Source organism: Somniosus microcephalus, chromosome 9 (genome assembly GCF_052327205.1).
Source record: "Somniosus microcephalus isolate GS21.2 chromosome 9, FLI_Smic_1.0, whole genome shotgun sequence".
In the NCBI taxonomy this organism is placed as follows: Eukaryota; Metazoa; Chordata; class Chondrichthyes; order Squaliformes; family Somniosidae; genus Somniosus; species Somniosus microcephalus.
Genome location: NC_140995.1, coordinates 8,950,547 through 8,964,647, shown reverse-complemented (window position 1 = coordinate 8,964,647; position 14,101 = coordinate 8,950,547). Strand labels below are relative to the sequence as shown.

Below are 14,101 nucleotides of genomic sequence, written 5' to 3'. Positions count from 1 at the left end.
GTCAATATATCCACGAACCGGTTTAAAATCCAGCTTCAGAAAAACAATCACTGATACTCAGTAATTGTTAACGTCCAATACTGAATGAATATTCCTTATACAATCATTTATTCTTTAAAAAAAATAATATACAAAACAATTATGTTACTGATGTAAAAACAGAAAATGCTGGAAATAGTCAGCAGGTCAGGCAGCATCTGTGGAGAGAGAAACAGAGTTAACGTTTCAGGTCGATGACCCTTCATCAGAACTGGAAAAAGCTGGAGATGGAACAGGTTTTTAAGCAAATGTCGGGGCAGGGAGAGGGGGGAGGGGAGGGGAGGAAAGGACAAAAGGGAAGGTCTGTGATAGGATGGAAGGCAGGAGAGATTAAGAGACAAAAGGGATGATGGTGCGAGGCAAACGGAGATGGTAATAGGACAAGTTAAGAAACAAAAGATGGCTCTAGATGAAGTATTTTGTTTCTTAACTTGTTCCATTACCATCTCCTTTTGCCTTGCACCATCATCCCTTTGACTTTTAATCTCTCCTGCCTCCCCCCCCCCCCCCCCCCACCCCTTTCCCGGCCGCTACACTTGCTTAAAAACCTGTTCCATCTCCAACTTTTTCCAGTTCTGACGAAGGGTCATCGACCTGAAACGTTAACTCTGTTTCTCTCTCTCTCTCTCTCTCTCCACAGAGGCTGCCTGACCTGCTGAGTCTCTCCAGCATTTTCTGTTTTTATTTCAGATTTCCAGCATCCGCAGTATTTTGCTTTTATGTTACTGATGTATTTTGCAACACTGTTGCAAAGTCTTGAATACATTTAAAGTCATTCCTTTTCACTTTGGTAAAGTGCATGGATTCTGTCGAACGGGCGAGGTTTCATTCCTGTTTTAACTCCTGGTCAGCTGTATTCTTTTTCAATACTGGCCATCAGTTCCTCTTCGGAGTAATCGTACAGAATTGGAGTTGAGTTTGGAGAGGGATTTTTTCCATTGATATGGAATCTGCAAAAGAGAAGGGGACACATTTCTAATTGTACAGGTACTTGTATTTATGGCTAGAAGAGGTTTTTTTTAAAGTCATGAAATTTCAGGAGGTGAAGAAAGATGATTTGTTTAAAAGTATGCCTGGAATTCCATAATGTTTTATATTATGGTCCAACTTGCTCATGGGTAGGTTTACCCACCTATCAAACTTTGTAGCTGTAGTCCCACATTCACAATCAAAATGATTTTGTGTTGCTTTTCTAAAGCCAGTAGCAATCTCAAGATGGTGAAATCCTGTCATATTTGAGACCAATATTACCATGTGAACACCCCAGTTTGGATCGGGTGGATGCGGGGAGGATGTTCCCGATGATGGGTGAAACTAGAACTAGAGGGCATAGTCTTAGAATAAGGGGCTGCTCTTTCAAAACTGAGATGAGGAGGAACTACTTCACTCAGAGGGTGGTAGGTCCATGGAATATGCTGCCCCAAAAAGCTGTAGAAGCTACATCATTACATAAATTTAAAACAGAAATAGACAGTTTCCTAGAAGTAAAGGGAATTAAAGGTTACGGGGAGCGGGCAGGAATTTGGACATGAGTCTAGGTTCGGATCGGTCATGGCCCTGTGGGTAGCGGAGCGGGCCCAGGGGCCGTGTAGCCTGATCCTGCTCCTATTTCGTGTGTCTAATTCTGTTAGATTCAGGAGATGGTTCTGTGATAGTAGATTGGCGGTTAGGATCAGATCAGCCATGATCTTATTGAATGGCGGAGCAGGCTCGAGGGGCCGATTGGCCTACTCCTGCTCCTGTTTCTTATGTTCTTATACTCGGATAAGAAAATTCTCCTTCAATCTCGCCACATGCCAAAGAACTTGGCACATCTGAAGAGCAGAATAGGCATTTGCTACCATGGCAAGGAGGATCTCTGTAAAAGAATAGATTGTATTTGCCATCTGAATGCCAAGATTGAATTATTGATTTATTGACCGTTAACCCCTGCTCCGAGGGCGGTGAGGTTTTGCTACTGCAAGCGGACAGCAGACAGGTCGTTTGATGAAGCGAAGAGAAAAGTCTTACACAAATTCAAGGAAAAGCAAAAATCCAGCAGACTGGGAGAATTATAAAAAGCGACAAAGGGATGCAAAGAAAGCAGTAAGAAATGCAAGAAGGGAATATGAAAAAACTTGCAAGGGATAAGAGAAAGAGAGTGGTAAAGGGGAATATGAGCCTATTAAAGACAAGCGGGCAAGAATATAATGGATAAGAAAATGGTAGACATGGTAAATGTGTACTCTGTATCTGTTTTCACAGAGGAGGAAGAGGACAAAATACCAACGGTAAAATGGAACCTTAAAATAACTCCCGTGCAATAAAGGCCAACATGCCATTTGCCTTCCTAATTGCTTGCTGTACCTGCATGCTAACTTTGTGTTTCATGTATGAGGACACCTAAATCTCTCTGAACACCAACATTTAATAGTTTATCACCATTTAAAAAATATTCTGTTTTTCTATTCTTCCTACCAAAGTGAATAACCTCACATTTCCCCACATTATACTCCATCTGCCACCTTACTGCCCACTCACTTAGCCTGTCCATATCCCTTTGCGGGCTCTTTGTATCCTCCTCGCAACTTACTTTCCCACCTAGCTTTGTATCATCAGCAAACTTGGAAACATTACACTCGGTCCCTTCATCTAAATCATAAATTTAAATTGTAAATCGTTGAGGCCCCAGCACTGAGCCTTGCGGCACCCCACTAATTACAGCCTGAAAATTACCCATTTATCCCTACTCCCTGTTTTCTGTCGGTTAACCAATCCTCTATCCATGCTAATATATTACCCCCAACCCCATGAGCCCTTATCTTGTGTAACAACCTTTTATGTGGTACCTTATCAAATGCCTTTTGGAAATCCAAATATACTACATCCACTGGTTCCCCTTTATCTACCCTGCTAGTTACATCCTCAAAAAACGCTAATACATTTGTTAAACATGATTTCCCTTTCATAAAACCATGTTGACTCGGCCCAATCATATTATGATTTTCTAAATGCTCTGTTATCACTTCCTTAATAATGGATTCCAGCAGTTTCCCGACAGCTGAGGTCAGGCTAACTGGCCTGTAGTTCCCTGTTTTCTTTCTCCCTACTTTCTTAAATAACGGAGTTACATTTGCTACCTTCCAACCCGCTGGAACCGTTCTAAAATCTAGAGAATTTTGGAAGATCACAACCAATGCATCCACGATCTCTGCAGCCACCTCTTTTAGAACCCTAGGATGTAGGCCGTCAGGTCCCATTAGTTTCTCAACTACTTTTTCCTCTATTGATCTTAATTGCTTTAAGTTCTTCACTCGCATTAGTCCCTTGGTTCCACACTATTTTTGGTATGTTTTTTGTGTCTTCTACTGTGAAGACAGATACAAAATATTTGTTTAAAAGTTTCTGGCATTTCCTTATTCGCCATTATAATTTCTCCTGTCTCAGCCTCTAAGGGAACAACTCTTACTTTTGCTACTCTCTTTTTTACATACTTGTAGAAGCTCTTACAATCTGTTTTTATATTTCTTGCTAGTTTACTCTCATTCTATTTTCTCCCTCATCAATTTTTTGGTCATTCTTTGCTGGTTTCTAAAGCTCTCCCAATCCTTAGGCTTACTACTATTCATCGCAACATTATAAGCCTCTTCTTTTAATCTAATACTATCCGTAACTTCTTTAGTTAGCCACGGATGGATCACTTTTCCCGTGGAATTTTTATTTCTCAATGGAATGTATATTCGTTGAGAATTTTTAAAAAAATGTTTGCCATTGCTTATCTACTGTCATACCTTTTAATCTAATTTCCCAATTTACCTTAGCCAACTCACCCCTCATACCTATGTAATTGGCTTTATTTAAGTTTAAGACTCTAGTTTCGGACTTAGAGTTTCACGTTGGGTTTGAGAGTGAAATAATTATCATATTATGATCACCCTTCCCCAGAGGATCCTTTACTATGAGATTGCTAATTAACCCTGTCTCATTACACAATACAAGATCTAAAATAGCCTGTTCCCTGGTTGGTTCCATGACGTATTGTTCTAGGAAACTGTCTCGAATGCATTCCATGAACTCTTCCTCCAGACTGCCTTTGCCAATTTGATTTGTCCAGTCTATATGAAGATTAAAGTCCCCCACGATTATTGCATTACATTTGCTACAAGCTCCTATTATTTGTTGATTAATATTCTGTCCAATGGTATAGCTGCTGTTAGGGGGCCTATAAACTACTCCCACCAGTGTTTTCTGCCGCTTGTTATTCCTTATCTCCACCCATACTGATTCTACTTCCTGATCTTCCGAGCCAAGATCCTTTCTCACTACTTATTTTATCTTTGTGTGAAGTGATTTCCATCCCTTGCCAGAAGACTTTGTGCTCTATCTTGAAAAATTAAAGAAAGACTTGCATTTCTATAGTGCCTTTCACTACCTCAGGACATCCCAAAGCACTTTATAGCTAATGAAGTGCTTTTTAAGTGTAGTCACTGTTGTAATGTGGGAAACACGGCAGCCAATTTGCCCTCAGCAAGCTCCCACAGACAGCAATGTGATAATGACCAGATAATCTGTTTTTGTTATGTTGATTAAGGGATAAATATTGACCAGGACACCAGGGATAACTCCCCTGCTCTTGTTCAAAATAGCACCATGGGATCTTTTAAGTTGACCCAAGAGAGCAGACGGCACCTCCGACAATGCAGCACTCCCTCAGTACTGCCCTGGAGTGTCAGCCTAGATTACTGCCCAAACAAGACTACGTGCTAAACTCTTGCCAATAAGCTACTTAAAATGTCAGTTCCCTAACTTTCTGGCACTTAATTAATTTGTATTTTTGTAGCATAGCATTGACTGCAGGAAAGCACACAAACTTCTTATTTAAGTTTCATCCTAAACTGCTTATTTTAAAATGTTTATACTTGGGAGAGCTGTGGAGATAAAAATTAACTCTGAATGGTTAATAACGTACTTGCTATTAACACGGACTAAGGTAATTCGGAGGACAATGTGGAGAGAGACTGAACTCCAATCTCCATATTTGATAGGCAATTGAATAAGAAGATATTTAGCTTTCCAAGGTCCCACACCAGTGTTACAGGCTGACATGTTTATATACAACTTACCCATTTGCAAAGTTGTTATTTTCTATGTCCTGTGTACTTATAGTGAGTAAATCCTGGAAAGTTAAAAGATAATTATGCACAAATTAGATGAAGCTTGTAAACATCCACTTAATTTACACAATAACTTGCATAGTGCCTTTAACAGAGCAAAAATATCCCATGGCGCTTCATAGAGGCGTAAGGATAAAATGGACACTGAGCCTAAGGAGGAGATATTGGGAGGGGTGAACAAAAAACTTTAGGAGAAAATTTGCATTAGGCACCTCCAGCGGGTATCCAGATTCGTGGTCATCTGCTGCATGCTCCATAACTCTGCCATCATGAGGGACCAGTCCTTACCACCACCTGGACAGCAGGAAGTGCAGAAGGCGGAGGAGGAAGAGCAGGAGAGGCATTGATCACCAGTGCCCCTAGCTACCAGAGCTCAGAGAGAGCAGCTCATCGAAGAGCACTTCACCCATCCCCTAATATACCAACAGCTCCACAATCCGTTCCACGGTCTTTACTACCACCATCTGGTTGCCTTCCTTCTGTCTAGCCTTATGGATCTTGTCTTCATTTCATCACAAATATAAACACCAATACCAAATCCAGAACAAAAAACAAATTGATCAAACAACTTAATTTCATCTGTAGCGAATAGTTAACAGAAATAATTATGAATCACCCTAGCGCAAGCCCTCGGTGCCCATCTTCTTTAACCATTTACCTATCCTCGTGGTCTCAGTGTTTTCCCAGTGGCTACAGCTTGGGAGGTAGGAGGCGTCCGAGCTTCCATTGAGGACACTTCAGATAGCAAAGTAGTGAGGGATCGAGGGCCCGGCTGTGGGGCCTGGAGGGCCCGGGTTGGCAGACAGGAAGGAAAGAGTTGGAATAAACGGGTCTTTTTCCGAATGGCAGGCAGTGACTAGTGGGGTACCGCAGGGATCGGTCCTTGGACCCCAGCTATTCACACTATATATTAATGATCTAGACAAGGGAACTAGATGTAATATCTCCAAATTTGCAGATGACACAAAGCTGGGTGGGCGTGTGTGCTGTGAGGAGGATGCCGAGAAACTACAGGATGATTTGGACAGGTTGGGTGATTGGGCAGAAGCATAGCAGATGCAATATAACGTGGATAAATGTGAGGTTATCCACTTTGGTGGCAAAAACAGGAAGGCAGATTATTATCTGAATGGCAATAGATTGGGAGAAGGGGAAGTGCAACGAGACCTGGGTGTCCTGTGCACCAGTCGCTGAAGGTAAGCATGCAGGTGCAGCAGGTGGTTAGGAAGGCAAATGGTATGTTGGCCTTTGTAGCGAGAGGATTCGAGTACAGGAACAAGGATGTCTTGCTGCAGTTGTGCAGGGCCTTGGTGAGATCATATCTTGAGTATTGTGTGCAGTTTTGGTCGCCTTATCTGAGGAAGGATGTTCTTGCCATGGAAGGAGTTCAGCGAAGATTCACCAGACTGATACCTGGGATGACAGAAATGACGTATGAGGAGAGATTGGGTCGATTGGGCTTGTACTCGCTGGAGTTTAGAAGAATGAGAGGGGATCTCATTGAAACTTATAAAAATTCTGACAGGACTGGACAGACTAGATGCAGGAAGGATGTTCCCGATGGTCGGGGAGTCCAGAACCAGGGGTCACAGTCTAAGGATAAGGGGTAAGCCATTTAGGACAGAGATGAGGAGAAATTTCTTCACCCAGAGAGTGGTGAACCTGTGGAATTCTCTGCCACAGAAGGCAGTAGAGGCCAATACATTAAATATATTCAAGAAGGAGTTGGATATATTTCTTAAGGCCAAAGGGATCAAGGGATATGGGGAGAAGGCAGGGACAGGGTACTGAGTTTGGATGATCAGCCATGATCGCATTGAATGGCGGAGCAGGCTCGAGGGGCCGAATGGCCTACTCCTGCTCCTATCTTCTATGGTTGTGGGGCCTGGAGGGCCCGGCTGTGGGGCACTAACAAGTGCACTGGCAGAGTTGGTGGCGGGGAAGCAGGCATGCCGTCATCCTGAGAGACCCCAGCAGGTGCATCTCCCATGGAGCCAAAGCCACTCTCCTGGGACTGCACCTCGTCATTCCTGCGGCTCTGCGCGAGAATAGAGCGCAGGAGTGATGTGACGCTCTGGGAGCCCCCCCCCCCCGTCTACAGTGGCCCCCCCAAAGTCAAGCTGGAAGCCATCCGAGTTTCCATGGCAGCTGCGAGAGCGGTCAGGAGCGCCTCCACGATGGCGGGCGCCACTGTCATATTGATGGAGCAGAGCGCATGGTCCAGGTTGGATAAACTGGTTGGCAGATATGATTCTGAAGTGAATCAGTAATGCAGTGTTATACGTGTAGTAAAATCAAAAAGCAGATCAATTGCATGGTAATGTTATTCCTGCATCCGAGGTAAGGACACTGAATTCAGAAATGCTGCCAATGATGAAGTCAATGGTACAAGGTGTACATCTACAATATAATACTTGGTTCCAAGTCATAAGAGATTGTGTGTGTATAATATTGAAACACACTTCAAGTTAGAGAGGAGTTTCCTAAAGAAGGACAACGATCTTAACCTCAGGATTACATTATCGCCAGTAGTCTAGTGACTATTGTAGGACTAAGTTTACTTCATGTATAATATTTATTTTCGGGAAGGGGGGGGGGGGGGCGTGTGGGTGGGGAAAGAGGTCTGGGGCACGCTCTCACAGAACATTTTGATTTTTCACAATTTATTTGGTGCATTTTAGGAGTCTTTTTTTTTTACATCAAGTTTTGCACACAATGCACACATCCTGTGCATATTGACCCTTACCTCATGTTGTCCTCATTTTTCTTCATGCTTTTTATGTCAACACTTATAATGGAAAAATAATACATCGATACATTGCAACGGAAAACATCTTGGGTAAAATTCTATTTCTCGGCCACACTGCAGTTGCTAGCCTCTTGCCACTAGCTGCTTCAGTGGTCTGATTTACCCAGGTACACTGTCGTTTTGTTATTTCTCTCCCGAGTCAGGTAAATTTTACATGTTAAATGTAATCAAATTTCTTTCCCTCCCTGTTGGCCCCAGTCTCTTCAGGCTACTGCTTCTCTCTCCTGCCCTAGGGTGACCTTCTTCTCCCGGGTCTCCAATGATGAGGCCTCTTTGAAAGGTAAAGTTGTGCTGCAGGTAGCACATCACCACTATCCCGGAGATCCTCGCTGGACTGTATTGCAGAGCACCCCCAGACTGACCTAGGCACCTGAAGCATGCCTTCAGCATTCCAACTGTGCTCTATGAAAAACTCTGGTGGCGGAATGGACCTTGTTATAGCAATGCTCAGATGGTGACCCGGAAAAGCACACAGGGCACATGGACAGTGTTGTACAGTGTAGCCTTAACCTTTCAGTCTCCACCTAGAGACTTGCTTTTCTGGGTGAAAGACAGTCGGCACAGTGGACTGCCTTAAAATGAAGGCATGGTGGCAGCTACCCAGAAAAAGACTATCATTTAATTGGTGCAGTGCTCCTGGTTAGAAACAAGTTGGACACTGGGAGAGTAAATTCTTTCCTGTCGATGTTAAGTCATGGCACTAATGAAGGTAGCACATATGGTCACGTGTGTGTTATCTGGGAGCTTCATATCTGGGGCAACCCAATCAGTGTGAAAATTGCAGTGTCCTGTCGTGCTGCTGCATGGGGGAGGAACTGACTTGCTCTAGCATGAAGAAGCATTACATCCCCAATGGTAGCCTGGAAGGCCATCGTATTGTAAACATTCAAGGGGCTTATGGCCTTTACAGCCATTGGCTGTGTACTGCCTGTGGAGGAGGTGGGCTGTAGGTTGGGTTGGAGTATCTGGCAAAACCCTCTGATGGCTTTCTTTGTGAAGCGCAGCCTCCGCAAGCACCAAGTAGAGGTAGGAACACCTTGGTCTATATGTCCTAGTGTGGAGTACCGATGGTTGGATATCATGCAGCTCCTATGGTGCCTGGCCAGCCTGTTCTTCCTCCAACAAAAAAAACAGGATACTGGCACATTCCCAGTGAGAGATCCATTGTGCGATCTGTAATATAGGGCTCGGGGGGAGGAGTGGGAGCTCCACAACAGAAAGCACAAGGGTAGATGGCAAAGCAGTAGTCAGCAGCAGAAAACAGTTCAGGGGTTATTACCAGGCTTCCCTTTAAATGTACTTCTGCCTTTTCTGTAGCGCCTAGCACTGCTGCACACCCGTTATAAGTGAGCATGATTTACATCCAACATTGATAAAGGTGATGACAGAAAATGTCAATATATCATTATCACCCGATTTAAATATGTTCACCTATTTGGAGGGCAGGTGCTATCAGCAGCGGGCGGAAGTGATGTTGGAAAATTGGATGGCTGATAAAGTGCATGGCGATGTGAGGATAACGGACCCCCGGCTCACTTCTCACCCCCCCACCCACCCAGCGAAAAAACCAGCAGTAAACAGCGGGAAACCCCGCCCCTTTTAGTTTAATCTGAATTAATAACAACCTCCGACAACAAAATGGAAAGTGCTTATACTCACTAAGCCCACTTACCATGCTGTCAAAAAGCGATCTCACTCATGCCTCCAAAGGTGGGGATAGAATAGTTTTGCTGGGGTGAAGGTTAAGCCCAGCCGCCAGGCGCGTTGCCCACTGCCGGCCAGGCGAGCCCCGGCTTTACTGGCGGCGGCTGCTGGTACCGACAACAACAGTGAGGCTACACAGAAACCCTGGACAGTGAGCATCAACTTGCTTCCAGAAGTAAAAGAAAGTGTGCCTACCCTCCACCACCACCACACCCCCTCACCACAATTCGTCTGGTTTGTTGATACATTGTTTGAACTTTTGGTCAATATACATTCCTTTAAGGCATTAAAAACCCCACAGGAAAAAGTGGTCCCATCGTTACTAACAAGAGAAGTTAAAGATAGTATTAGATCAAAGAGGCTTATAATGTTGCCAAAAAGAGTAGTAAGACTGAGGATCGGGAGGATTTTAGAATTCAGCAAAGGAGGACCAAGAAATTGATAAAGAAAGGGAAAATAGAATGAGAGTAAATTAGCAAGAGACATAAAAACAGACTGTAAAAGTTTATATCGGTATGCAAAAAGGAAAAGATTAGAGAAAGTAAATGTGGGTCCCTTATAGGCTGAGACAGGAGAAATTAAAATGGGGAATAAGGAAATGGCAGAGAAATTAAACAAATACTTTGTGTCTGTCTTCACTGAAGAAGACGCAAAAACTTCCTGGAAGTAGTGGAGAACCAAGGCTCTAGCGAGAATGAGGAACTGAAAGATATTAGTAAAAAAAAGTACTGGAGAAAGCCGATACATACCCTGGACCTGATGGCCTACATCCTAGGGTTTTGAATGAGGTGGCTATAGAGATAGTGGATGCATTGGTTGTCATCTTCCAAAATTCCATAGATTCTAGAATGGTTCCCGCAGATTGGAAGGTAGCAAACAAAATTATTACAGGGCTTGATAGGTTGGGTGCTGGGAGAATGTTTCCCTTGGCTGGGGAGTCTAGAACCAGGGGCCACAGCCTCAGGATAAAGGATACGCCATTCAGGACTGAGATGAGAAGAAATTTCTTCACACAGAGGGTAGTGAATCTTTGGAATTCTCTACCCCAGAGGGCTGTGGAGGCTCAGTCATTGGGTATATTCAAAACAGAAGTCGATAGATTTCTGACTAGTAAGGGCATCAAGGGATATGGCGATAGGGCCGGTGAATGGAATTGAGGCAGAAGATCAGCCATGATCTCATTGAATGGCGGAGCAGGCTCGAGGGGCCGAATGGCCGACTCCTGCTCCTATTTCTTATGTTCTTATGTAACCCCACTATTTAAGAAAGGAGGGAGAGAGAAAACGGGGAACTACAGACCAGTTAGCCTGACATCAGTAGTGGGGAAAATGCTAGAATCTATTATTAAGGACGTAGTAACAGGGCACTTAGAAAATAATAGGATTGGTCAGAGTCAACATGGATTTATGAAAGGAAAATCGTGTTTGACAAATCTGTTAAGAGTTTTTGAGGTTGTAACTAGCAGAATAGATAAGGGGGGACCAGTGGCTGTGGTGTATTTGGATTTTCAGAAGGCATTCGATAAGGTACCACACAAGAGGTTATTAAACAAAATTAGGGCTCATGAAATTGGGGGTAATATACTAGCATGGATTGAGGATTGGTTAACAGACAGAAAACAGAGAGTAGGAATAAACGGGTCATTTTCGGGTTGGCAGGCTGTAACTAGTGGGGTACCACAAGGATCAGTGCTTGGGCCTCAGCTATTCACAATCTACATCAAAGATTTGGATGAGGGGACCAAATGTAATATATCCAAGTTTGCTGACGATACAAAGCTGGGTGGGAATGTAAGTTGTGAGGAGGATGCAAGGAGGCTTCAAGGGGATATAGACAGGCTAAGTGAGCAAGAACATGGCAAATGGAATATAATGTGGAGAAATGTGAAGTTATCCACTTTTGTAGGAAAAATAGAAAACGCAGAGTATTTTTTAAATAGTGAGAGATTGGGAAATGTTGGTGTTCGGAGGAACCTGGGTGTCCTTGTACACGAATCACTGAAAGTTAACATGCAGGTACAGCAAGCAATTAGGAAAGCAAATGGTATGTTGGCCTTTATTACAAGAGGATTTGGAGTATAAGAGTAAATTTATTTTAATATATTCGAATCGTTATAAACAATTATTAAGCTGTCGAATTATGTCTTTCTGAAATTAAAACATCTATTTAAGTCTCTTAAGAATATTGTTTTACTAAATTAAACGTCTTCTACAGTCTGTTCCCATTAAAAGTGAAATATGCGGCAGGGAAATCACTGCGTTTATTTTTTTTTAAAGCCACTGATATGGTTTAAATATTTCCACTCGGCATCCACTCTCTCTCCCCTTTTATGTGAACTCAACTCACGTGTCTGAGGTTTTGCTGGTTCCTGGGGCTGCTGGGAGGGTTGGCCTCGCTGCTGGGAGGGTTGGCGTTGCTGCTGGGAGGGTTGGAGTTGCTGCTGGGAGGGTTGGCCTCGCTGCTGGGAGGGTTGGCGTTGCTGCTGGGAGGGTTGGCCTCGCTGCTGGGAGGGTTGGCGTTGCTGCTGGGAGGGTTGGCCTCGCTGCTGGGAGGGTTGGCGTCGCTGCTGGGAGGGTTGGCCTCGCTGCCGAGCCGGTCCTCGCACTCCGCCAGCACCCGGTCCAGCTCTTGCTCGATATTGCAGTCGGCGGCCGGAGATTGGCGCCCGTCCCCTTTGCGCCGGTCCTCGCTCCTGGTCCCGGCGTGAAGCTGCGAATTTCCACCCTCCGTCCTGCCGGTCTTTGCTGGTCGCTGCTGGTCACCGCCCTCTTGCCCCGGCCAGCTCGCCTCTCTGCCCTCACCTGGCTCCGGGGGTCCCAGGGAAATCCTTCTCCACTTGCTGCTACCGCCACCCATCCTGTCCTCTTCTCTCACAGCGATTCTACAATCGCTGCGCCGCTGACTCGCCGCTCCATTCCTTCCCCCTCCTCTACATTTCACTTTTTACTGGGGTGGGTTTTGTTTCTGCTTTTAGGGGGGATATTTAACAGAGCAACTACACGTCAGACTCTGCTCGCCAATCCAGCCCATGGGCGGGGCAGACAGAATAATAACTAACCCGGCCCAATCCCCCCACCCCCCTCTCCGCGAAAACACATCTAACTTGTCCATTTCCCACTCTGGCCAAGATGTGATGAGTCTCCTGGCCCTGCGGCTCCATCACATTCACTCAACAAGGCGGCGGCAGCACACACACATTATTCAGAGGCTCTCCTGGGCTGAAATGATGTGGTATTTCCGCGCCCAGGGTATGTGCAGTCACCTTCTCCAACACACCAGTCTGAACAAAGCGTTTCAAAGGGAAAGTAAAAAAAAAATTACTTACACAAGGGGGGAAAAAATGCACAAAATTAGTGAATGCGGGACTTCGGATCTCAGTCACTGAATGCGTTCCTGACCCGAATGAACGAGGGCTCCATATTTTCCGTGTCTCAGCCTCCTACTTTCAATCAAGAACCCAGATCTGCAATGAATTTCTATACGGATTTGAGATTCAGATGAAGTTACCGAGACTTCTTTTTTGACCCAATCTCTGACCTTCCCTCTCAAACTTAACGGATTGTCAGGGCTCCCGGCAATAACTAACGGGGCAAGTCCACTTTCAAACGGTGGGCGAAAATTTTCCGTTCAGTCCAGCTGAGATATTTTTTATTTTAAATTAGATTTCTTTAGTCAAACTGAACTCATTTAGAGAACCGAGATTATTAAAATTATCTCCCATGGCGTTGCTCATCATAAGTTAAAATATAAAGTGCTGGAAATACTCAGCAGGTCAGGCAGCATCGAGAAACAGAGTTAAAGGGCTGGATTTTGCGGGGGTCTGGTGGAAAATTGTTTCCCCCCCAGCAGGTCGGGACCCCGCTGTGAACCTACCGCTACACGTCTTTACCAAATGTTGGGTCTGTCAGCGCTGAGCAGACCTGACACACAGCGGCAGGGAGACAATTAAAATCATTAGTGGCTTGTTTACAGCCACTTATCAATGGTCTTTTCCCAGCTTTTTGGATTTGACAGGTCGCCCACCGGTTTCCCGCTGTGCCTAGACCTCGTCTGTGAAGCTGAGGCGGGAGGTCAGTTGCCATTGAATCAGCTGATGAATTGACAGCTTCAAATGTCAAGTCAAAGCTCCCAGCTGATTGAAAAATGTTCCCTTAACCACTAGCTTCTCTAAACTGCATTTCCACTACAGATTCAGGATGCTGCAAGTCTTACACAAGTCTCCATCCAGTCTGACCTCATTACCTCTCCCACCATTGACAGATTGCTTCTGTCATCTCTACTTCACCTGCCATCTATTCCATCAGCATAGGTGCCCTTGAAACTCTCTCACCTTGGTCCTCAGAATCCCACCACGATCAGCCCCAACACCAGCATCACCAGGCACACCAACATCACC

The 14,101-nt window shown here is 44.7% G+C and overlaps 1 protein-coding gene across 2 annotated transcripts; it reads right to left on the bottom strand.

Moving 5' to 3' along the window:
• Positions 1 to 630: 630 nt before the first annotated feature.
• Positions 631 to 12,697, bottom strand: LOC147112243 (uncharacterized). 2 transcript variants are annotated; one of them, XM_085996329.1, is made up of 3 exons: positions 12,052 to 12,681; positions 5,142 to 5,194; positions 631 to 989 (listed from the first exon to the last, which is right to left on the bottom strand). In XM_085996329.1, the coding sequence occupies exons 1-3, from the start codon at positions 12,559 to 12,561 to the stop codon at positions 887 to 889; spliced, it is 666 nt and encodes a 221-aa protein (XP_085852455.1). In that variant the 5' UTR covers positions 12,562 to 12,681; the 3' UTR covers positions 631 to 886. The 2 variants fall into 2 exon arrangements, with proteins under 2 accessions (XP_085852455.1, XP_085852457.1); XM_085996331.1 differs by lacking the exon at positions 5,142 to 5,194 and having other exon boundaries at positions 12,052 to 12,697.
• Between the last annotated feature and the right edge of the window lie 1,404 nt (positions 12,698 to 14,101).